The 25,589-nt window shown below is 46.7% G+C and overlaps 1 protein-coding gene across 9 annotated transcripts in view; it reads right to left on the reverse strand.

Annotated features, from left to right (window-relative positions):
- Positions 1-9,604: 9,604 nt before the first annotated feature.
- Positions 9,605-25,589, reverse strand: part of PIGQ (phosphatidylinositol glycan anchor biosynthesis class Q) — a 40,948-nt gene continuing 24,963 nt past the window's right edge. For 7 of the 9 annotated variants that reach the window (XM_026100438.2, XM_064520689.1, XM_026100440.2 and 4 more), the window contains 4 exons: positions 25,082-25,162; positions 24,007-24,121; positions 20,118-20,179; positions 9,605-16,170 (listed from right to left, as the gene is read on the reverse strand). In XM_026100438.2, the coding sequence (XP_025956223.2) occupies positions 16,018-16,170; positions 20,118-20,179; positions 24,007-24,121; positions 25,082-25,162 (411 nt within the window). In that variant the 3' untranslated portion in view covers positions 9,605-16,017. Of the gene's footprint in view, positions 16,171-20,117; positions 20,180-24,006; positions 24,122-25,081; positions 25,163-25,589 lie in introns of those variants that run through there. The other 2 variants (XR_010391683.1, XM_064520691.1) reach the window with 2 other exon arrangements.

The following is a 25,589-nucleotide window of genomic DNA, read 5'->3' on the forward strand; positions in this document are numbered from 1 at the left end:
AAGGGCAGCCACGTCCGGGTGGGAAGGACCATGCGGGGCCCGATCTGGGGCTGGCGGAGCCAGCGGGACTCTTCCCGGTGGCTGCCACAAGCTCTGGCCTCGCCGCAGCTTTTAACGCACTGTGCTCGTGCCAGCCCATGCCGTGGGTCAGGCAGTGATGCTGCAGGCCTGACGCGGCCCTGTGCAGCCCAGTCGCCCTCAGGACAAGGGCTTTGCCGTGAGGTGGGGTGCCAGCTGGCCGTGTCCCCCATGCTGACAAGCCAGGAAAAACGCCAAGCTAGAGGGAGTCCTCTCGGGAGCTCGCATGTGGCCCAGTAGCAATGTCACCGACTCTGGTAAACAAGGGTGGTGCTGGGTTGGGGCAGGGCCAGTACACGCAGCTCAGGCACTGTTTTAGGGGAGAACAAACATACAAGTAACCAGCCAGCGGTGGGGAAGGCTTGGGGAGAACGGATTACGGACAGTAAATGCCCAGAAAATGATGAGGCTGAAGAAATGACAGCCTGTTTACACAAGGCAATGACATAACAGCTGGGGCTGTGGAAAACAAGGGCAAAAGTGTACCTGTGCTCAGTGTTGCAAAGAGGTGGGACATTCAAGTAAAGGATACTGGAAACCAAAAAATGGACCATGTGTTTTAGGGAGATCTAAGCACTAGGTCAGCCGGTTGCCATGTGAAACCTCTAGCCTTTGGTTGCAGCTCTGCAAGCTGGCTTGCAAAGGTGTGTTAAGTCAGGGAAGCCGTGCTTTGCCTTCAGAAGGGCTGTTGCTGACAAGCAGCCTGGCCACCCTGGGGGCTGAGCAGCCTGAGAGACTGGGGATTGAAAGTCCATCGTGATGGAGGACAGCCTGAAGGGGAAATCAAATCACATAGACTGATAGAGTACTATTCTGATCTCCCAAGGCAGTACCGTCAGTGATCCGGAGGGAAAGGAAGGATTCCTGAATTTGACAGTGATCTCAGTTCCAAGAGGAATTGCTTTGAGGCCCTAAACCGGGGGGGGGTGGGGGGGGGGGGGTGGGTCTCACCGTGGTTACTGCTGTGCTCCAGCCTGCAGCTCATCTGCAGGGCTGTTGGGCAGTCATCAGGCAAACTGCACCGTTAACTGGGCTGTTGATATCTGAAGGAGTGAATTTGCCCTCCTGCCACCAGCAGGGATGGGAACATCCTGCAGCCCTGTTTCAAAGCCACGTTCTTTTCCTGTCTTTTTTTTCTTTCCTGGCTCATCTCATTTGCATTTCAGTACCAGATAGGTCCTCTGGGTTGTGGCCATCTCAGAGCAGCGCTGGTGTCTGCACTCAAACACCTTGACCATGGGGCACCCCACCTGCGGGGCACCCCAGCATCTGCTCAGCTCAGCTCACTTTGCAAAGGAGACTTGCAGGAGTGGGTATCCAGCTTGTTCCTCCATTCTGGGGGGCTGGGGACCTCTTAGTTATCATACTGTAAGCACTCTGGGCTCTGAGGGCCCTCTGACCCCCAAGAAGTGGGGTGCACATGGGGTGTCACAGCTTTGTTGCCTGCCCAGACTGTGTGGGGCCACTGTGGTAGGAAGGAGGGCTGGAGGCCCCAGAAGGTCCTGGTGTCTGGCTGAGTGAGGATCCTCTCCCTTGCAAGCCTCACTGAGGTAGCCCTGTGTGAAACCATGGATCTTGACAAATTTTTTTAGAGCCAACCAGCCCGCTAATTAGTTTCCCAGCCTGGCTGCTTTGCAGCATGTAACAATTAGTGCCATTTAAAATGACACCCCACCCCCAATTTCCCTCCTCCTAGGGGAGTGAGTGGACCTTGAACCCAGCAAGCCCTGGGGAAGCTCATCTGTATTCCAAGGACGCTGCTGGCTTCCTCCACTCCTTCCCTGCAACCCACACATTTGCCTCCTCCTTTGGGCAGTTTCCAGTGATTTTGAGTGCTGGAGATCTCCAGAAAATACTGCTGTGTTAAACCAAATTAACATTTGGGGTCAGCCCTATAGATTTCCAGGAGCAGAGGGTGCACTGAGATGCAGCAAGGCCAGGACTGCATTTGGCGGGGAGCGTATCCCAGCTATGGGCTGCAGGTTCCTGGGGCTGCTGCAAGGTTACAGGGTCTGAGAGGTTTCCTCCTGACATGCGTGTGCACACATCTGTGCACATAGGTGGGGTCTGGCTGCCCACAGTCCAGAGCAGGGCTCAGCAGCACCCAGTCAACACAGCTTCTTTGACTCCCCCTTTCCCCCAAATCTCTTTTACCTCCATGGGTCATTTCTAACTGAATGTGACAGCAAAGAAACTGTAAGAGGGGACATTCCTACCTTTTTCAAGAAAATCCATAATTGGAAGGAGGAGATAGAGCACATCTGTACCTCTGCTAAGGGTAAGGCATGAACTCGATTTTTATTAGTCTTCAGAGCATCAGCTCTCATTCTCACATCCTGCTAACCCTGTTAGTGCTACTGCTTATTTTCTGAAGCATGCTCACATTGATTTCTGAAATCCCCCTGGAGGGATGGAGGGATGAATAGATGGGGAGGGTGATGGGATTGATGGGGAGCTGGATGGCCAGGGAGGAGTGGCAGTTTGGCTGCTGCCTCTGCGTGGGAGGATTTGGCAACAGGGAGAAGGAGACTGGCAGTCTTGGGGCAAGACCCAGGACAGCCTGGTGCCCCTGTCAGCACAAGCCAACTGGCCCAGGGATGCTTGCAGTGAGCTGGCTGGGCAGATGCTGCTGGCCCCTGGCATTATCTGAGAGAGGTGGAGAGTGGAGGAAAAAACACCCTGAGTGGAGGAAAAAAACAACGTGAATACCACAACACTCCAGTTGCCGCAAGCCAGCTCTGCCAGAGCCAGCCAGGCTGGCACAGCACAGCCCATGTCTGGATCTTCGTGGCTGCTTGTCTCCATTGCAGGCGCTCCACCTGAGGCTGCAGCACCTCCCTGCCCAGCTGGGCCATGGTATCTTCCGAGACTTGAAGAGAGTATCTTCAGAAACATGGAGATAGAGAGGGATTGCATTGTATCAGTTGCCAGCAGGAGGGACTTCAAAGGTGGCCTGCAGCTCAGCGCAGTGCTGAAGCAGCGCTTGGCTTTTTCCCCAGCACATCACGGACAGTGTGGTCCTTTACTATGAATTAGATGACCCTCCAGTGTCAGGCTCTTTCACTTGACCTCCTTGCCAAATTGCCTGGGAAATGGCTGCCCGGGGTAGAGGAAGTCCTACCGGGAGGGTTAAAGGTGCTCCTGTCCCGGTACGGGGCAGCAGGTCCCTGCAAGCTCTCCTGATGCAGGTGCTGATGGGAGGCAGCTGCTCTGTCTGGGTGCTTGGAGAGACTGAGAGCACTCAAAAAGCTGCTGGCAGCACTTTAATTTTGGGCCTGTGTGCTGTCTCCCTCCTTGCTGACCCACACCATCCTCCAAGCAGTCAAGGAGAGCAGGGGAAGCATCACCGTTACGGATAAACATTGCTAAAGGCACTCCAGGGGAAGATCCTCCTCACTGCTGGAAGCAGCTTTGGGCCGGTGTTACTGCAGGTCCTGGGACAGCAAAGCCCTTAGCACTGACCTGGGATTACTATGCCCTTAAAGATGGGCTCACATGTGTTTTCCTGACGTGGGCCCATGAGGTGCTCCTTCCAAAGGGGCTGGAGAGCAGCTAGCGCTGGGGTGGAGCGCAGCCCCTGGCTCCGCAGCCATCCTTTGGCACAGGCCTGGGAGGACACGGAGTGTCCCAGCCCCACGAGCTGCAGCGCTGTGTGTGCCCTTGCGCCTAGTGGAGCCCAGCTGAACTGCTGGCCTCTCCCATCGTCACCAGGGCTGCTGAGGTGGAGGTGTGGTGGGAGCCTGGCCCGGGGCATCTGGGGCTACGGTTAGCTGGGCTCCGACCCTTTTGTGGGCTGAAGGGGTGGGGGAGGGCCTGTGCTTCTTGCTGGACTTGTGCAGGGGAGTTGCGGGAAGCCAGCAAGTGGTTTAGCTCCGTCCTTATGAAAAGAGTACCTCCGCTCCCACCCACGCGTGTCCAGCGTGCGGCATAAGCGGTGCTGGGCTACTGGGTTGACAAGGACAAGCGTGCAGAGCCTCAGAGACACCCATTACCCAGCCCTGTGGTGTTCCAGTGATCCTGGCCTTTGCTATGTCCTTCTTTTAGTTTTTAGGGCCCCATGGGGCGTAGGGCAGCCACTGTAGCACAGCAGGGTGGCCTCCAGCCTCAGCAGCTGACGTTGGAGGGGAGCTGCAGACATGCAGTTCAGAACCAGTAGAGCAGCATTTTCTACCAGTGGAGCACAAGAGGACATGTTTAAGCCTGTGAAAAGCTCTGGCTTGTTTTTGATGGCTCCAGGTATGCTTGCGTTAGCCTGTGTCGAAGCCAGGAGCGGTTGGGAGTGGAAAAGGCCTCACTCTGCGGGCAAGAGGCTTTGGGAACTTGTGTGGGCCAGATCTGGCACATGAATCACACTTCCCTTGAGGGATGAGACGGAGTGAAGGGCCTTTCCTTGCATCTGTCTTCCTCCATGTGAGGCCCATAGGCCTCATGGGGCATGCTTCAGCCCCAGTTACCCACTGTCATCTCTCCCCACTGAGGCTGCAGGGAGGGGGGCTGCAGGGAGGGAAGGTGCATGGCCTGGGCTGGGAGGGAGGCCTGCTGCACTGACACTCTGAGCTGCCAACTCCCTTCTGCCCTGTTTCCCCCCAGGGTCAGGCAGAGAACCTGTTCACGCTGACTGAGGGCTCCCCCGTTGCCAGTGCTTTGGTGCCATCTCGGAGCTGGTGCCCTGCTTGCTGGAGGAGTTGGGGAGCTGGCCGGGAAGGACAAAGGCTTCAGAACCGGCTGGGCTTTTGCCCAGGGACCAGGCCACTTCTAAGTAGGTTTCTTGCCCCCATCAGCCCATACACACTGGCTGCTCGGCTTGAAAACCCAGAAGGCCCCAGTGGGGCTGGAGGGTTGAGCAAGCTCAGTGGGAAGCAGAGGTATCTGGGTTGTGTGATGCATCTTACAAGGGGCATCAGTCAGTGATGCAGTGTGAGCAATGAACTCAGTGCCTGGCATGCATTCCCAAGCATTAACCTGGCCTGCCTAAAACTCATGGACTGCAAATGCTGCTGCACCCCAGGCCAGGGCCACACAGGTGCTTCCCCTGATCCGCAGCCCCAGGCACAGAGGTGCGACCTTGCCCCACTTCCCTCCAGCCAGCTTCAGGGGCCAGCTTTGAATTCCTTCCCAGCTGCCTCACACTGGGAGGACACCAGCATCCATCAGATCCTTCCATGCCCTGCTACGGAGATGCTCTCATGTAGGCCCCAGTGCCTAGATCCTCCCCCTGCTCCTCCTGCATTTGACTTGCTGAAATCCTGTCTCCTCAGGCAGTGGGAGGACCTAGCAGCCTCTTCCCCAGCCTTTCTGTCTCCCTCCTTTCTACCAGGCTCAAAACCTGATTCTGCGAGATCCTGAGATCCCTTTGTGTAACTGGTGCTGAAGATGGGCTGTGGCTTTTCAGTGCAGGATCAAGGCTTTAAAAAACGAGCAGTGACAGAAGGCAATGATTCCTGGCAGGTCAGATGGTGCCCTGAGAGCTTTCATGCTGTTGTAATTCTTGCCTTGCCCAGTGGCATGGAAACACGCGACTGTTGGCTCAGTGGGGCTGAATGCAGCCCTCCCTTGGGCGGGTGAGTCAGCTTCTCTGCTCTGCTTTCTACCAGCCCCCATTCCTCCCTTTCTTGTTTTGCTCCCTTGCCCATGCCCCTGAAGTTGCAGCAGCAGCAAGATGTTTTACTTGCATGAAATATTAATTGCTGCCCAAACCTGTCTTTTACTGCATGACTGATTCACTTTCCTCCCCTGGGGAGTGCTCTGCATTGAGGAGCAAAACAGAAACAAAAAAGGCAAAAATGGACTCTCCACCTTGCTGATGCTGACTGTCACAGCCCCTCTGTCAGCCTGCAGGCGAGCACAGGCAGTCTGGCAGGGAGAGCCTCTGACCAGCTGCCCCATGCACAGGAACCCCTTGCCCTGGGCTGCCCAGCGCAACTGGGACCCTGAGAGCCCAGGGCAAGGAGCCAGCAGGAACAGCTCAGCTGCCCCATCCTTTCCCCATAAGCACCACGGTTGAGACAGGTCTCATGGAGCCTGGGAGCCGCTGTGGGTTGGCAGCAGCTCTGGGAAGCTGCCTCTCTTCCACTAACGTGTGCAAATCTGGAGAGGCCAATCTTATCACCACAGCCTCACTGCTTAGCTGCAGCATGGAGTCCCACAGGTTGTCCTTCCCCATCTGCTGCTGTCTATGCCTGCTTATCAGCAAGCGGCTGTGCAGAGGGACCCATCCCTTGCAGGCTATGCCTGTTTCCTGACATCGCTGATATGCGTCAGCAAGGCAGAAGCTGAAGGGAATGAAGTCACTAAGCACTTCGAAGAGATGCAGCGTTGGAACGAGATTGCCTGGATTTTGTGGGGGAGCTGGGGCATCGCAGAGACCCTTCCAACCTCCCCCTAGCACTGGGGTTCCTCCTGGCCCTGAGAGACACACACTGTGACTCAGGCCACAAGATGGGTTTTGCTTCAGCGGACAGGCTGTCTGAGATGAAGAGGCTCGTATTCAAAATTCTGCAGGGCTCAGAGAGCTGCAGACAGGGGCATGTGGCCAACCCATGTCATGGACTCCTTTGCCAGGAACTGTGCTCCAACCATGAGGAACTGCAAAACTCCCAATGGAGATAACAAAAAGGACTCTAAAATAGGCTGAAGGAGGGCGCACCAAAACTGCACAAATTGCAGCTAATAAAACCCAACAAGCCCAGCCCCACTGATCTGGCATTACAAGAGGCCTTTTTGCCCAAAGAGGTTGAAGGACAATTAACATGCAGCACTGGGGACTGGCCAGTGATGACTGCATCTGTCAGTTGACTGAGACAGGAAATCTGGGCACCAAATTGCCAAGGACTCCCTTCCCACCTTGGGCCAGGCTGCTAGAACAAGTGGCACAAGTGGCTTTTGAGCTCACTCAGACACACCCAGGGGCATGGATAGCTCTCACCATCCTGAGACCCTGGCAAGTCCAAATGTCCAGGTTGAGTGCTGTTACCTTGGGATCAGTCTAGATGTCACTGACCAGTTTCTGAGACTCTGGGCTCCTCATCTAGCACCCAAACTGCACAGCGCCTCTGGCCTGCCAGTGATGTGACAGGCCCCTCCACTGCAAGGGACCCTCCTTTGATCTGACCTCTCAGGGGACAAGGGACCCTCCTTTGATCTGACAAGAAACGTTCAGAGTCTGTTCCCCTTTGGTACTGTGATTTATGTAGGCGTGAGATGTTTCAAACCTACCCAGCCTGTGGTAGACAAATGATACAGCCCTTCCCTCCATGGTCTTAGGAGGCAGAAGATGAACAGGGATCAGCGTATGCATAGAGTGCTCCAGACTTACTGCTATTCTTCAAAAGGCTTTACAGCCTGGCATGAGGCATCTCTGCAAAAGAGGTGTAAGCGAGGCAGGAGGCCAGGTTTCCTGGGAGATCGATAGTGCAATCCTTTATGCTGGAACAACTCCCTTCAGAGCACAGAGCAGCTAGCAGGAGATGGTGGAAATCTGGAGGGAGAGGGCAGGAGAGGGGCTGTCTGCTCCTTTGATGTTCCCAGCCTGTCTCTCTCCCCACTCCCGTGACCTGTGGACTTGCGCTCCTTTGTTGCCTCTTTGTCACAACATCTAAACATCTTTGGGTGAGCTTGTTTTGACAACGGTTTTGTTAAAATAACCTTCCTGCTATCACTGAAAATGGAACTTGGGGCTATGAAGAAGCACAAAATGGTCAGCTTTGAACAATGGCCCTAATGTGCTCCATAAAATAGCACAAAACTATCCTATTGCTGCTGTGCCACAGAGCGTGCTGGGCCCTAGGGATCATCACTAACAGTGCTTCTCAGCTTGGGTTATCTGTATGGCAGTGGCCAAATATAGCCACCACCTTCCCCTGCCCCCTACCTCCAAAACATCCCAGGTCATCCAGCATTTACAAAAGAAAAATCAAATAGCAGATGTCCTGGTGACTTTTATCGGGACCTGTTGCTGCTGTGTTTTCCATCCCCAGCTGTTGCCAATAACCTTCTCTAGGGAGCGGTGGGACTGTAGACTAAAGACTGCAGATAAACTCTTGTGGAAGGATAAAGGGGTGAGGATGCCAGGAAAAGTGAAAGCAGAGAGAGAGGGGATGGATCTGTGTGCACACACGGCAGGCAGGATTCCAGAGGAGAAAAGAAAAGTCATTCTTGTAATTATTCCCCCATCAGCCCACCTGATCCAAAGCTGCAGGATCCTTGGAACGAAGAGGAGGATGGGCAGGAATCACCTCAATTCTGTCTCTCTTTTCCTTGTTTTTCTTTCTTAATCCCGTCACTCCTCCAAGGTCAACCCCAGAGCCATGATTCATGGATATTCAAGTGATCTCTCATTTCCTTCGTGGGTTAGTGGAAAACGAAACAGATCCCAAACTGGTCATAACCAGCATGAAAAAGGAGCACAGAGAAAGCAGCCCAGGGCAGTGGGGTTATTTAAGAAGCTCACAACAGCATGTTGCAGGAGGCACCAGCCTCAAAGTTATGTAAATGTACAGGGGAGATCCCAGTAGAGATTTTCTCTGCAGTGTGGGCAGGTTGTCACATTGCTGCATTCAGCTGGTTACGCCTGACACTAAGCAAGCCTGAAACAATGCAAGTTTACAGCTGGGTTCCCGCAGCACAGCACATGGCAGCCACAACGGCCAGGTGTGAGCCCAAGCACTTGCAGCACTGACCTAGCAGAGCAGCGCTGGGGCTGATTCTTCTGATCGTCAAGGAGCAGAGCTCTCCAGATGACCGGTCCTCTGAAAACAAAGCCACAGCTTACTAAAGGGCTCTGCCAATAACCGCACTGTAACATGCACCATCTCCACTTGCCCTCGAAGGCCTGAGGAATGGCAGTGCCCCTGTGCCTGCTCTGATTATGGCACTCTGAAAGAGAAGGTGGATGGACTGGGCACTGCTAGCCAGGCGAGATGCAGCTATGTGCAAACTGCTCAGCTGACTTGGAAAGAAAAGAAAAAAAGATGAATATAAGGGTGTTGACTGCTCTAATGTGAAAAGAAGCCACAAAGCAGAGGCAATCAGATCCTCTCAGACATCATTCCCAGGCATGGCTTACATTCCTGCTCAGATTGCACCGCTTATGTGTTGCAGAGGCCTTGTGCCCCTGAGTCCTACCTCTCATGTTGAGTAGCACCATATTCCACAAACGGGCTCATGGAAAGCAAAGGAGCCACCCACTGAAGCATGGAAGAACATAAGGCTGGGAGGGCATCACTGTAACCATCTGCCTGAGGCAGGATCAGCTGAATCAGTGCTCCTCATTGCAAGGGTATTATGATTTGGCCTTTGCAGAATACTTTCAACTGGATGAATGGTGAAATATTTTGCAAGTGTGGAGAGAAGAGATCAAAGAAAAGTTTGGCTGGGCCTCAGGACTGGGAACAGCAATCACTCCGACAACCGAGCAGAGCCTCCAGCAGACTCACCGCTTCACAGTCTCCTACGCTGGTGGTAGATGCTACTGCGGACAGCCACACAGGTGGTCATCAGGCAAGTTAAACAAGAAGGAAGACCTTGATTTTTATCCAAACATCTTTATTCTAGTGTAATCAAAATCCATTTAAATTCTGATTAAAAAGTTTAATTAACCAAAAAATCCACACCTGTCAGGAGAACAAAGATCCCCACCCCTAAACTGTCAAATACAAGCATGTGTGACTGGTACACACAGAACCTGTCTCATCCCAGCCGTGCATGGACCCATTAGTACAAGCCCTGCTAGCACCTCCATTGCTCTGCCATGCATTTCTGTTTGGATAAACTGCACTGTGATAAGAGTGAGGCAAATCTGTTTACTAAGCCAGGGTTTGTTCACTGGACTGTTAAGCCAGGCTGCTGCGCTTTAAATCAGGGCTGTGGTGGGAAGGAAGTTACAGCTTCAAATGGCGTAACAGTGGCATTTTAAAACAAACACTGTTTTTCTGCTATTGCACTTTCTACTAAAGCACTTTGTTCCTGCTTAGCACTTGGTAGTTTATGTGGAATCAATGAGACCATGTACCAGTGCTTTTTAACTAGCCCTGCACATCAAACTTCCTCCTCATCTTCTGTGTTCACAAACATACCCACACGTGCACACACACTTCTAATTAAACTGCAAAGATTCCAGCACTCTTTTTTAGTATTTTATTTAAAAACAGAAGAGATTATAAGTAGGAGGTTTGATTAGAACAGCTGTTGTGAAGCTCTCATGCATTTTCCCAGTGCCAGATGCTTCTTAAATAACACTGTGGTTGCAAGATGTACCTACAGCCTCTCTCTACCCCTACTGAATGCAAACTGGGCAGTGGCTCTGTTGCTTCCCGGGAGGAACCCAGGACAGGACTTCCACTTGCTTTCCAAGCTACATCACAGCCCTGTTTAGAAATGAAGGGTTTACTTTCTATTGCTTTCGGCATTTATGATTACACGTATCCTCCCGATATGCAGCTGGCTGAGACAAAAAATGGGGAGTCTGGGCATTCTTGGTTTGATGCCCAGACTCAAACGTGGATAAACATTGGAGATCAAGCTATCATCTGAAGCTGAGCTGAGATTCAAGGGGCCAGACTCTTGCAAACAACTGTTCAGACCTCCCAGTGCAAAATGGTTGGCCAGATGGAAAGGTGATGGGCACACTAATCTCATCTGGGAAGGCAGATCAGCTGCTCACATAAGGTTAGCCTTGTTCTCAATATGTTTATCCTGCACAGTGGAATACACCCTAAAAGCTAGCTGCTGAACTAGTTGGTAAGCCCTGTGGCCTTGTGTCATGTGGCTGGATCAGCTGAGATCCAGACACATCCTATCTGTATTCACAGTGCACTGCCACAGATTATGCATGAAGAGCTTCAGAGCACCACACAAAGGCAGCTCTCTCAGATCCAAACAGACTTGCATGCAACTAGCTTGGGGGTTTCTGCCCCACATCTCTCAGTGTTTCCACTTCTAGGTTTAATGCAGGCATAGTGAGCTTGGCTGGAGTGCAAACACTCTCTCAGCTACCAGATCCAAAAAAGCTGTCGAAGAGCCATTCAGGTAACTGCCTATAATGAGCAGGCAACTTTCCGGAACTGCTGAGGGCTTAGATAACACCCAAAAGAAAAGCAGGTCTCTAAATACCACTGCTCGGGAACAAAGGGAACATGGGACCAGCAAATCCTTCAGATTTGCTGATGAGATGTGAATTATGATGTCTCTTAGCTCAACCTAACATGATGGTGTAATCAGCAGATTGAAGCACAAGAGTAAATCAGTAAGGGCTTGAGTATTTCAAAAGACAATCAAGCAAGAAGGTGGTGTTGCATAAGTACAATCAGGTAGCACATGGCATATGGAAAGCAACTCATTATCTGTGTGATGACAAAGCAGGAGAATTTCCTACCTGCTGTAAGATAATGCTATTAGAAGAAAACTGCCTGCACTTGTGATTCCTCTGTGAAGTTAGAGCTACTTGGACAGACAGATGGACAGCCTTGTCCCTTAGATCCTACGGTCTGGATTACATTGGAGACATCAGTCCTGGTGTGGCTACAGTTGAAGTAGCTACTACCATACTAAGCAAGGTGCTCTAGGTGGTAGCTTTTCAACAGAGCCATAAGACCTGTGTTCTCTCTGTGGTGGGTGCCTATTTCAAGGATGGAATTGTGTAGCTCCACTGAGGGTGCTACAGCTTTACAGATGTCTCTAATAGAGCTCACCAACTTTAACAGGATGAGGGCAGGAGGCAGGTCTCTGCATCTTCCTAATCTGCAATTGGAGCTGGCAGGCACTACAGTATCTGACAGCCTCGGGGAACAACCTGGCTGTTAGGTGCTTTCAGCATGACTGTCCTGCTAAGATGCATCAGGACAGTAGGCAGAAGAACTGATTCCCTGCCCCTCCACCCCACCCTCCAGTCCTCTCCCTGAGAGGATGGGGACTTGTGTAATACTTCTAAAGGGTTTGGGAATTGTGTTTGGTGCACTGCATACTCCTCCTTTCAAAATCACTACAGTGAGACGGCCATGTGGGCGTCATCATGCACTCCACTCCTGTTGGCTTCAGGCAGAGGTTTACACATGGAGGGACTAAGTATCTGCACTGAAGTGTTCCCTGTTAATTACCATCTGTACCACCACTGCTGAGAGCACTGCAGCGTGTGCAGCAGAGTGTAAGTCAACATATTGATTACACATACGTGCAATGCTCTTGCACATTTGTGTAATCCATATGTGCGGGCCTGACACTGTATTCACATGTGCTGCTAGAACAAGGCACAGTCCAGCTGCAGGATCAGGGAAAACTCCCAAAACCACAAACAGAGCCTTTAGAGCAGGGTAATTGCTGTGATTTCCTTTCAACATCATCACGTGCTAGTCTGGTTAGGAAAGGAAAGTATTTCTCAAAGGCAAAATTTCTATCTAGAAGGGACTTTAACATGCTGTGAACTACTTTTTTCCTTCACAAAAATCATGCTTATGTAGAGACATACCAAATTTTGTCCCAGCACTGGCAACCGTAAGGCAGAAGAAGCAATGATAAGGAAGTGCAGTATTAAAAAAAAGTCTACAAGATTACAATCTTTGAGGGATGGTCGACAAAGACTGCTTGGTGCCTGCTAAAACGGGGTGTGTGGTAGGAGTCAGAGAAGGCGTGAAAGTTTCAACAGCTTCTCATCCAAGGACTAGAGAGCCAGCTAATATGGATGTGAGGATAAATTAATGCAATAACCACACTGGCAATCTCTTCCCAGAGGAAATGCCAATGCTAGGCCACAGTCTGCATTGCTGTGGAAGATGGTGCTGATCCTACCTTCTAATTAGAGAGATGACATAAAGTCAAATGTTCCTGAGCAGGATGTCTGTTAACTTGTAAAGTCTTTGTGCAGAATCAGAAAAGGGTGAAGGAAGACTATTTTACATTAGTGACTGAAAAAGAAGAGGACAGACACAGTAAATATGCAGTAGAAGAAACTCACAGGCTCAAATACTGTCATGGGCAACAAGTACTCAGAGTATGAATAACAGTGAGAAGACAGCTCAGGCACCAGTTTTGCGTGACACAGGAGCAGGAGAATCACACCCACAAGAAGCTTTTATTTCCTAGCTGGGTTACTCAAAGTACTCTGTCTCACAAGATTCAGGATCTAGGGTTGATGGAGGAGCTTTTTGTCAGGTTGATATTGTACCATTCCCTGAGTCGGTACCAGTCTTTAGTAAACTGATTTAACACTGGAATGTCCAATATGTTTGGCAGATTCCCAGTAGGAAGGCTACATTTGCCAGTTTTAATGGCTGTGTGCTGGCTCTGGGGCTTTCAGGTCACTTGATCCTAAAGGTCATCCATGATTATGACCACTGTGAGCTGTTTTGTCTCATAAATTTTTAAAAGCCAGTAGGAACATTATTTTCATAAGACTCTCCTCGCCCCTCCAAAAAAGTTTCGCTCATCAGTTACTAAAGCAAGCTATGCAGAGTCATGGGAGGAAACGGGGGGAATATCATTTAGCTACTACAGTGGAAACATGAGAGGAAGCTAAAGTGTAAATCTACTCTAATGAGTGGCCAGGTAAGGATGGCTCTCCATGAGTCTGACTTAAGCTGAAGAGGAAACATCATTTAGACCATTCGCCCCTTAAATGGATCACAATCTGGACTTATTCAAACTTAGACTGGGGAAAAATACTTGTGTATTGATATTCCAAAACAAGAACACACTGTACATAAATTTTAAGCAGTGGTTGTTAAAGAACATAGATCTCTCCAGTGTCTGCAGCTAAGGACAGGACAATGTTCCACTCAAAACCTGCAGTGGTGGTGGGGCTTTTACCGCATTAGTTTCTTTCAATGATACCCCCTTTTTCTATGGATTAAAGAAATAAGAAATTTTCTTTTGGTAGCAGTGCCTGTGTAATACTACCTCCCCTCATGACATCCTTAAGAAAACTGCAAAAACTTGGCAGTTCCTGCATTTGCCTGCTAAGGAATGTCGGGACCAAAAACCTGCCTACAGAGCTTCATTTTGCTCTGATCAAGTTACGGCTGAAAAGGCAGCAGCTGTACTGTGAGAGCCTGTTAGTAGCTACAGACAAACACAATATATCTGACCAGGGGTGTATTAAGGCAGCCTACATTCCTGGGACCATAACTCCTTCCGTTCTGTGTTAAGCTCAAGTACATGGATGAGATATGGGACTGGGTAGAAGACTCCTCCTCCAGTTATCCTGCCAGTGGAGGTGCTGACTGAAGGCTACTAAAGCCCCAAAAGTCCAGGGCGCCTTCTTCCTGATGGCCTTCTGCTCCAGCAGATTAGCTGTGGCTCCTTGCTTTGCCCTGACCTAGTCACATTGGAATACACAGGCAGCCCTCCAGAGAAAGGCCAAGCAATGCAGACGTAACACACACACCCTGCTTCTCCTCCATCCTCAGTCTCCTTGGAGAGAGACAGAGCACTCTGGGGCAGAGGAAGAGGGGGCAGAATTCAGCATGCCTTTTCACCTCTAATTAATGCAGTCATTTCAGGGGTGCAAAGTGGCAACATGATGTAGTGACGCTACATCACTGCTTGAGCCAGGGCAAGAGGAGCACGCAGACCTGGAGAAAGTATACTCCAGGTTATGACTGTATGTAAACGTCTACACAACAACAACATACACACTGGAACACTACACAAGTGCATAGGAACACACTCCCCAAGAGAGAGAATAGAAGACACACCTGAAAGAGGAAGAGACATCAAAATGAATATGCCATTAGAATGGGACACAGAAAAGCTGAGCACTGCTGTACTGTGGAGGCAGTATATGAGGAACAAAAATTCTCCTAAGAGAAATGTATCTGCAGTTTCAGGGTAAGAAGTGGCTTTAAAGGCTTCAGCTGAGATAACTTTAAAAGCTTCTTGACTATCAGAAGATGCAAAAGATGAGGCACCACACTGAAAGGCTCTTAACTGGGTCCTGAGACACAGGGGGATGTGCTGACCCTGTAAGGGAGTGCAGCACACGCTTCCCTGAGCTGGTCAATCCACACAGCATGCAAGGTTGCTGCAGTCCTCTTGTACACATACCAGCTGGGGCTGGATTCAACAACACTGTGTTTGCCTTACATCACGACTATGCAAAGAAGCCCTGAACCTTGGTAGGGCACAGACCTCGCAGCTGCCATCTAAACTGGAGCAGTCTAGAGTTTGAGGCTGTGCTCTCTGCATTTCCAGTTCTGGTGTTAGCTTAGGGCTCAGCTTCCCTAAATCATTATTTGCTTTTGAAAATGTAGATGAGATTTTTCATGCAGGCTCAGATGCACAGCGTTCTGTGTTTCTGGGCCTCCTGCCCCTGCTGTTTCTATGCTCAGCACCTTGCTGTGAATCTGAGCCCAACCAGAGGCAAAAGAATACATATCCTAGGAACCCAGATAACCCAGCTGTACTGTTTTCAGTGTGTGACTCTAAAAGCTGATTCTCCTTGACTGGTTTTGATCAGCTGGCTTGAATATTGAAGCATAAAAGATCCAAAATACGCAGAGGCATAACACACCTCAACACTGCGGCTTTGAATGGCTCCAAGGGCTGTTTTAATGTGGTCCTGTGAACTTACATGGAAAGATATAAATTACCAAGACATACAGGAGCTACTTCCTTGATTACACTGAATGCTGGTTCCATGAGGCACTGATGGGCCTAAGCTTTTGCTTTAAAAATGATCGTTACCTGCTGGTGCCACCAGGCAGACAGTTTGTAATCTAGGGTAGAATATCACTGTATGAACAGGAAACAGCCTGGAAACCAAATCAGTCCAAACACAGTGTAGGGGAAGGAGAAAGTTGAAGAAGAATGTTTAAAAATACTTGCCTTTAAAAATTCAGCCCCTCTCACATGTTACCAAAATGTAATTAAAGGGATCCAGCAGCTGCTGGTTCCAAGCATTAGGATTCAATATTCTGGCCAAGTCTGTCAAACTTCGTTCCTTTGCTTTCTTTAGTCTTGCTTCTCTCCTTTGTGCTTCCAAGGGTAGATCAGCTCTCCAAAGAACAGCTTCTTGCAGAGGGATGTCCAGGAATCCTTGGGGTAACAGCTGTAGGTTGGCAGCCTGTACGTCTGTACCACACTGCCATATGATAGAGGGTTGATCTACGAGGAAAAGGAAGAGGGAGAGCAGCAATGAAAATATGTTGTAGTAAGAAGCACAGACAGATGAGGAGGGCAAGTGCAACTTTTGTGTAGCATCAGCCTCTGCTAGAACATCCCCGCAGTACTGCTGCTTACAAAGTGTTAAAGTCCCTCTCTAGCTACTTAAAGCTGTTTAGCCTTCTCTAACATCCTGAAACATTAACTGTACTTGGCAAGGAGTGTTATTAGACTCATTTTCAAGGAGAGAAGCAGAGGCAAGCACCAGCATGATTTGAGAGTGAAACTTGTTGTTATAAAAGGTTGTCGAACTGTCACCTTGTTGCTTTAGTAAGTTGTAGTGGTTAGGGAGACAGGGGCCACCTACTGCAAACAGCTGCATATTCCTCTGGAGATGCACTATGATTCTTATGAACTCCTTCAAAATGTGCCAGGGGATACAGTCTGGCCAAATCTGGGTGCATGAAAAGGATCCGTAGCAACAGACTGTCCCCAGAAGAGTGAAGAGATTACATAGAATTGGTGGGTCTCAGAAAATAACTCGAGAGATGTCAAGGTGAGGGGACTTAACAGAGCTAGAGAAAGCTTGGATGGGGGAAAGAAATGGAAGGTTATACTCTTCTAGCGAAAGGGTCCAGCTGCGTTGGAACCAACCAAGCAGCTTTATAGAAGAAGAAAGACTCCATAATTCACAGCAGAATATCCAAGTACAAAAAGGAAAGAAAGGCAGCAAAAGACGTACGGACAGTCATTACTTTGTCAATAGATGAATATTTTGTCTCCTGAAGAGTGCCTGGTTTTCTGGGAGTCTGCTTATACTACCAATTTGCTTCAGCTATCTGGTGTTCATGGAGAGGGGAAGGATGACTGCAGAATGCCTAAAAGGATCAAGCTTCGGGAAAGGGTGATTAAGCAAATAAGGCATTAAAAGTGGTCCTGGAGACCTCTGCCGAATTAGTTTCAAGGCACAGCATTGTTAAACAGAAGGCAAAAATGCTTGTGCCCAGCAGCATCCCTAAGAAGTTAAGTAAAAAGCCAGGGCAGCAGCTCACGCAGGCTGAGGGAAGCCAAAGAACAACCAGATCCAGCATGGCCTGGCCTTGGGACAATGAATCACTGGCAGATATTAAGTGAGTCCCAGACAGATTCACAGGAAGCTAGTTTTGAACGTAATCAAAAGGAACATTTGTACCAGAAAACTAAGAGCTGAGCTCATACCACCTGCGGTACGGCTAATCCAAACTAATGCAGCTCATATTTCCAAATGCACTCTACAATCTAAAGGTCAAGAATTAACCACAGCATTTACTGGACATTATTTCTGAATATAACCAATCTCATCCCATTGTGGTCATAAACAGTTTGCCAACCACCCCCTGCTTCAAAACCCCAGCAGTAAAACTTGAGTAACTGTTTCTGGCTATTTCCTCAGCTGAAGCTCTTCTTTACTGAAGACCAGTATGTCTGTGGTGAAAACAAGTTTATTCAGAGGGGTTAGGAACTGCTGCTATACAGTGGAGATACACAGAGTATATTCCTTTGACTATTTGCTATGTGGGCTGGATAATTTGGATGATATTTGGACCCAATATTTCTGGTTGAAATCCATCCCCATGCAGATTGATGGTGCTGAGGGGTATCATTTGCGCACTTAGAAATAACAAGGGATGATTTTAACCCTAACACAATATACATTTCTACCTCTTCTATAATAGAAGGAAAGATACAAGCAAACCCAAACCAACCGTTTTATTGGGGAAGTGGCAATCTGAGTTCCTTTTATGCAATTTCTGTAGTTCAAAGCTATAATATACCCTGATATAATATACACATCCTTTGTTTCATAATGGAGGTGTTCCCTTTTCCCTTCCTGTTGCTTAACCCTTTTCAAAGCAGTTGCTGTGAAAGATGACATTTCTAGAAGAAGGTATGCAGATGAATCAAATGCAGCATGTCCTCTTGCTAGGCTACCAGTCAGCTGACCTGCACTGCCAGAAATATTTCTTCCTGTGTACCAAAATAAATTATTTTAAACCCTTATGAAAATACTAACTATGTAAGACTTCCTGGAAAAATTTAAGCAGCATTTGGATGGAAATATCATCCTGCATCCTCCATCTGCCTGCGTCTGGACTTTGCTTTGCAATGACACTGTCTAAATAATAAAAATAATCACTTGGCTGAACCACAAGCTGAATATGGATGCTCAAAATCAGTATAATTGATTTCTAATCAGTTACCAGTGCTCACAAGGACAGATGTGAACATTTAAGTCACCTAAGCCTAAATTATTTTAGGCACGGTTACACTAATACACAACCTTGCTTTCCCTCAGGTATGGCTTCAAAGGGCTAACATATGGGGAGGGGACAAGAGGCAAAGCCACTGTGAAATTTTTAGAAAAAAACTATCACCAGGTACCATAAAAATTCTAGCATGTCACTAAAAAGTAGGCTTTTTAGATTTTCCTATGGAAAGACCTGTCAGAAAGTGGTATACTCAGCAGGAGTTCTGACACAAGCCTGTATTTCATTTCCACCAGCAAAAGAGTGCCTTTAGTGACTCTCTGCTCATTATTATTTGAGTAGAAGGCCAAAAGACATATCTACTAAAGCACTTCCACCTCTTGAGCTGGTGACTCATGCTATATTCTAGGTAGCATAAGGACCTTTCTGCAATGGTCCAAGGAATATTGATCATATTAATACGATTCAATGCCTCTGCTCTCCATCTAAATCCTGATCCTTTTCCCTTGGAGAAGCTACCCACCTTGTCTCACAAACACACTAGTGCCAAATTCTCTGCTCCACTTAACTGCTTCTGTGCCTCACCATTGGTGCCCACAGCTTCCTTTTTATGGAGTCTTCAGGGCATGGGGAATGACAGACTTTGTTCTTATACCACTACCCTACCTAAGCACCGGAAGCAGGAAGATAGTGTGCTTACAGCATGCTACAGTTTTGCCCTACAAGACATCTGCTGATGGGATTCCTTTTGAAACTGCTGCTAGCTGATGTACCAGTTCCATGCCTATCTAACCCCTGCTGAAATGGGGCTGGACACAGGATGAAAAAAGCAAGAGAATTGGGAAACTGGTTAATTCCTTCCCAGACATTTTTCCAGTGTCCAAATATTCTTTATGCAGCTCTATATACTGACTCACAGACTGTCCTCCTAGGATGCAAAGAGCAAGAAAAGCAACTGTGTGATGCAAAGTCAGGAAATGGAAGTTTTACAATCACTCCTGAAAGAGTAATGAGAACTTCACTGCTACTATCAGATCATTTCTTTTCAGAAAAATTTCCTGTTATTATCTCTGGCAACAGAGCATGGAAATGCAAGGTTACAAAAGCACAGGTAACCTTTTGCTATATATCTTGTCAGAGCAGCTTTGGAGAATATATGAGGAGGCCCTTCCCTCTGTTCGCTCATCCACACTCTCGTCCTGACTGCATCATGAAATAGCTAAAGCTTTTCAACACATCTGGAAGGGAAGATCTTTTATTAGCCCGTAACTATCTTTCATGAAGGTGGTTTAGTTGCCTTCTTTTGCTTCTCTCAGTGTTCAGCAATTATTAAGGTGCAGCTCCATATAGCCAGGAAGTGAGGTGACAATGACATTAAGTTTTAATTACGGAAGCAACAGAGCTTCATGTTTCTTGTGTCTGTGCACATTTCTTTTCATGCCACATAGGATACTGCATTTTTTCTAAGCTGAAGAGTCAAGCAGAGTATTAAAAAGTACAGAAAGCAGCAGTCATTGCAATGTGAAACATATTTTCCTTGTTTCAGCATTGCATTGTTGAAATTTTTTAAGTGGGGCCTTTATAAAAAGACACCAAGTCATGGGACCAGTTTCAGAACTCCTATTGAAGAGAAAAGGTTATCAGGGATAGTCCAAGGGGAAGCCTATAGCAGAAAATGTAAATGAGGGCATGAAAGCGGCTTACCTGCATAAGGAGTCGAAGAGGTTTTCCATGCTTCTGTTCAAGAACTCTGAACTTCACACCAGCTGAAAATAAACAGAACAAGGAAACCAAATTTATGCTGGAGAAAAGCACCTGTTATTTGCCATTCAGCTCTGTTGGCTGAGCACCACTTTTCTAGAGATGGAGTTTTTAACCTTCTTGGATTTGTGAACCCCTAAAAAGTTTCAACAGGAAGCACAGATTCTCTCTATAAGATTTTAAACTTAATGGCAAGATACATTTTTCTCAGCTTCATTAAAAGTACCGATATAAAATAAAGTAAAAAAAAAAAGAATAAAAAAATAAAAGTACTTGACTTCCAGGTTGAAAATGGAGTCCTAAAGAAAGCACAAAGCCTAGAAATCAAAAAGAAAGAACTGATCATGACAGAGGGACTGCAATAATCTTTATCTGTTCCCAAACCTCAAACAGAATGGGAACTCCATGTTAATAAGAGAAGAGGACTCTGCTTTAATTTGTGCTCGTGTGGATACTGCACATGTGCGAATCTCTCTCCCTTTCAGACTAAGAGGGGAAAGTGGCTGGCCCAGAGGCTTTAAAAACATTTCAAAGCAATCACTGCCTATTAATCCTAGCATTTCTATGTTTGTAACACATGACTCACTCTATCAAACCTGTCACTTTTATATTCCCTCTTGGACTTGCTACATTCCCAATACTTTAAAGATAAATAGCAAAGCTATTGGATTCCAAGGCTGACATATTGTACATGAGTGTTTAATGTAATGTTTCAAAGAAAGATTACAATTAGGACTAAAGAGCCTTAAAAAAAAAAGAAAAAAAGATCTCAAATCACTTCACAGAAATAAAACCAATCCATCCTCAGCATATCTGTAACAACTAAGTGTGCTCTATTATTCCTTTCTATAGGTGAGAAGATAAGGCAAGAGAAATGATCTGCCACAGATCAAACAGTGACTCAGAAGTAGAAACAGAAACAAAACTGTTCATCTGTGTTGGCCTCACTGATATAGTATCTATGTGTCTTTTATACATTAAAAATTTTTTTTTCCTTAAGCTTTGAATTAATTCTAATTCTACAGTTTATTCTTTCTTCTGGGAGGGAACTCTCTTGTCAGGCAGAGAGCTCTAATTTAAACGACATCTCCCCAAATCGTAAGGCCTTTTCTGTGCGGGACAGGAAGGAATGATCTGCCTTTTGCTGGGTTATATTGAAACATGGGCTTCTCCAGTAGCTTCAGAAAGATGTTAAGGTCTTCTGGGTCTCGACAAACAAATGTGCTGGAAGGGAACAATTGCTCAGAGTGACTCTTCAAATTTTGGCTAAGAGGAAATGTCTGAGTCATTCCAGGAACTTCTCTTCAGGAAGGCAATTTGTCAGAGGTAGACACAAACAAGTGAGCACTGGAGTTAAGGTACATGGTCTAGCACACTCAAGCCCTATTTGGGGAACAGTCTTTTAGACCAGCAAGTGCTGCATGCTGTAGGTCACGGCTGCACACTCCCCTTCTACAGCTAGAAGCTAACAGTCTCTTAATTAGACTATTTAATTGTTCAAGAGCCTTAAACTTCTAAGAAAATATATGCATAGAGTGTTTACAAATGAATTTCTTTTGGAATGACCTATAGATTACTATAATATTTAGAACCCTTTGAGCAATTCACTTTGCAGAAAAAGCAAGAACGTTCCGTCTATTCCAGATCATTCCATGAGAGAAGAACCCTAAATTATCTTCTGCAATTACCAGCCAACTCTAGAGTCTAGGGTTCTGTATTTTATGTACACGGTTATCATCAATGGCACAAAAAAAGTCAGTACATGAACCAATTTGCTTTGTTTCACATGACAGCGCTCACTGTCATATGAAAGCTCACTGATCACTTGTTTTCCACTAACCATGGGGGGAACGAACACAACAGGACCTACAGAACCATGCATTGAGAATGACAAACCTTGTCCCAAAGTTTGTACGGTGAATAGGTATTGGGCAAGAAGGAAAGAGAAGTGCAGAGAAATGAACTGACTTATCCAAGATCATACAGCACATCAGTAGCTTAGGTGAGGGCAAAATCCCAGACTCCTGAACCTCACTGCTAGGTCTTAGCACTTTAAATCAAGATCACAGTGTACCCATCCGACCAAGGTGGCAGTCCTTTAGCTAATGCTGGGCAGACAGAATTCTTGCATAGAGGACATCAGCTTTGATGCATTTTCAAAAGGCTTTTTAAAGTCCAAAGTGTTTCACATCAGATGTGTGGAAAGAAAATATGTATTTCTGGCATTTGGACGGATCATTACTCACCTATCCTGGCCCAGGCTTCATCAATAATAATTGCTTTGTCAATTCACAAGCTGAGCCAAAGAACTTGGAGGCCAGATGCCAGGACTGAACTGAGCTGAACTTAAACACTGCACTCAAGCCTTGCTGACAGGAAAGGCTACCCATCCATGTTGGTAGAACCATCCTGATGATGCTTGTAAAACCAGCTGCCATAACATATACCAAAAGATGGCTTATCCAAGTTCTGAAGCAGAAAACGGAGGCAAAAACTAAGCAGTAGGGACATCAGGTGAAGTGTACTCCCTAAAGTCCTTTGAATTTTTGATTCAACTGCTCCTTCTGTTAGCACTCCAATAAAATGTTTTTATTCTGTGCCAGGAACACAGGCCAGAGAAATTTTCAAAGATGCCTCTTCATTTAGTAGGCACAGTATTGTGGTGGTCTCTTTTTAAATATTCAAGGGGAGCAAAAAAATAGTCAACAAAGAAAGTAAGTCAAGTAACAAACTCAACTGAGCAGACAATTCTCTGCTGACACTGAAGTTTTCTATCCTGCAGAGGGTGGCCAGCTGAACAAAACTGAGAAGTAACCCAAGACTGACTGGAATAAAGGGCTTTATATCTCTCAATGGCAAAAAAATTTTCTTCTGCTCTTTGATCTGATGTTTACTGTGTCAGTTTTCTTCAGCAGCATTTCCTGTTCTCCAAAGCCCTGACGGGTTAAGAAGTTTCTGCCAGGAAATTCATAGGAACCTGCCGAAGGCACACGTGGAAAAGCAACAGACTTGGTAACACTGCTCAGCTCTACCTTCCCAAAATCAAGTTTGGCACTGCTCCAACAAATAAGGCTGTTATCACTTGTCTTGGGCTTCCTTTGTATTTGACGACTGGCCCTGGTTTGGTGATGACCAAGCTCCTTCTTACATTTAAAGTTTCCTGCTGCACGCTTTTTAAATGGATGGGAGATGATGATTTAGATCTGTTTGAATTTAACTGGGTTAACCATAGCTGTTTTCAGTTAAACCCATTTCGAAATGACCTTACTCTGCTCCTAATCAGGTTATTAGAAGCGGAACAAGAATGAGTAGTTTCAAAATGGTGACATGTTGGTCTCAAAAAGTGAATGATTATATGAAACCTACCCAGAGCTCTGAAATTAAACTGAACACCTCAGTTCAGGTCTCTAATTAGTCAAGTCAAGTATTTTTGTAAATTGCTTCACAGCCAAAAATCCCAAGCTTAACAGCTTGTTTAACTCTCAAGAAGTTTTACTGGACCTAGTACACTAGAACTGGAAAAAAACCTGAACTTATTAAAAAGGTGCTTGTTTGGGTGTCACTTTTAGTTACCACTGGCTTTGTAAAGGTGCTTCTGATTCTGCTTCGGCATCAAATTTCTTCCATTGACATCCTTATCCTGCTCCTCGGGGTGACCAGTTAATGGTATGGACAACTGCAGGACTGGAATTACGCACTTGGACCCCTGTTCTTCTCTGGTCTCCTGCATCTTTCTATTCACAAGCTACTCCTGCATCAGTTCAAGGAATCAACATGGAATGTGTAATGCAAAATCCCTGAATTTCTGCCTGAGCAGTCCTGACGGACTTACCTGCAAGTCTGTAGGGTCTGCAGAGCCGAAGGATGATTGAATAAAGAGGCAGGGAGTCAATCAGGTCGACTAGCAAGTGTATCAAGCCTTGCACAACCACCACCAGCAAACGGAGCTACAGAGAAACAGTTTAATACGCAAGTCTCAGAGAAATAGGAGGGCCAACATTTGCAACTTCACGAGTTGATCTGCAATCTGACATTTTTGTGTGCTAAGGCAAAGCCTCTTAAAGTGGGTTTGATGTCTAGAAGTGCTGGGCATCCAGCCACTGCATGAGGTTCCTTCACAATCTTAGCCTAAGGTTGTAACTCTAATGAAGTACCTAGTATTTTAGAGACTATGACCTCTAAAAACATGACAGCTATTCTACTTTACAGTCTAAAAGGGGGAATTCAGGCTTCCATTTCTAGTAAATTCTATCACTGTATTGGTAAATAAAAATTTCTCTTTCCAACAATGAAGCACCTTATTTTTGACTGAAGAAACTCCATATAGAGCATTTAAGCAAGAGCAAAGGAGCGAGAAACGGGCTTCCTGCTTCGTGTTTTGCATCCCCTGATTGAAGTAACTACTTTTGTTGGAATGTATTTGTTTTTGGTGTCAAACTCATCTGAAAAGAGATGGTTGAAATTATGTGGAGGCTACCGCCCATGGAAAATTTTGCTTCAGGCCTGAAATCGGACTGGTCATATTGGAGGTAGAAAAGAAAAAGTCCAACCCTCTTAGCAAAGCCTCACTGAGAACAGTTAACACAGTAGGTTAATTTTCAGAAGGAAAAGTTCTGGATCAAACTACAGGGGCCATTACACCAGGTGCAAGAGGGAAAGATTAAAAATGACTTTTAAGTGGAACAGCTTGTCCTGCTGACTTTGATTTGCCGGAAATTCCCTTTGAAGAAACACAACCATGTATCCTGAATTCCATTTACGTGATCTATGTAAGCTGTGTGACAATCCTTCTTGGGACACTCAGACAAATATTATATTTTCTTTGTGGATGACAGTAAATGACTAGGAATCCCTTTTTTAATATCTCAGAAGACCACATGTGACTGGCTTTAAGGTTTAAATCTTACCAGGGTAAACACCAAATAATACAGTGCAGTTGTAGGCAGAAGGAACAGCAGGATTGTAAATAGCAAAGTGCCAATAAATAACTAGGGGAAAAAGAAACACAATCATTAGCAGAGCAATGGCAAAATACAACAAAATAGAAATAAAAGACTAGGAAGTCATGAGACAATGAGAGTTTGCAAGATTCTTAACAGTTTTTTTTACTCCCTATGTGAATAACTTTGTTACTTTGAGTATTTTTCAGTACTGCTTCTCTCACTGGCCTTTTTAGAAGGCTGCCTGTTACATGATTATGTTTGGAAGGATCTATAAGATAGATCCTGACAGCATTTTTTCCTTTATAGACAATACTCAAGATTTCTTATTTTAGGCTGGCTTCCTTAGGAAACAAGGCTCATGTGATTGTGCTGCCTGTCCATCCTGCACCCTCATGAATTCTAAAACCATTGGCCAGTTTTTACCTGAAAAAGATAGAAGGGTATAAAGAAGTAGAAATTTGGTAGGTAATTC

This window comes from Dromaius novaehollandiae, chromosome 14 (assembly GCF_036370855.1).
Source record: "Dromaius novaehollandiae isolate bDroNov1 chromosome 14, bDroNov1.hap1, whole genome shotgun sequence".
NCBI lineage: Eukaryota > Metazoa > Chordata > Aves > Casuariiformes > Dromaiidae > Dromaius > Dromaius novaehollandiae.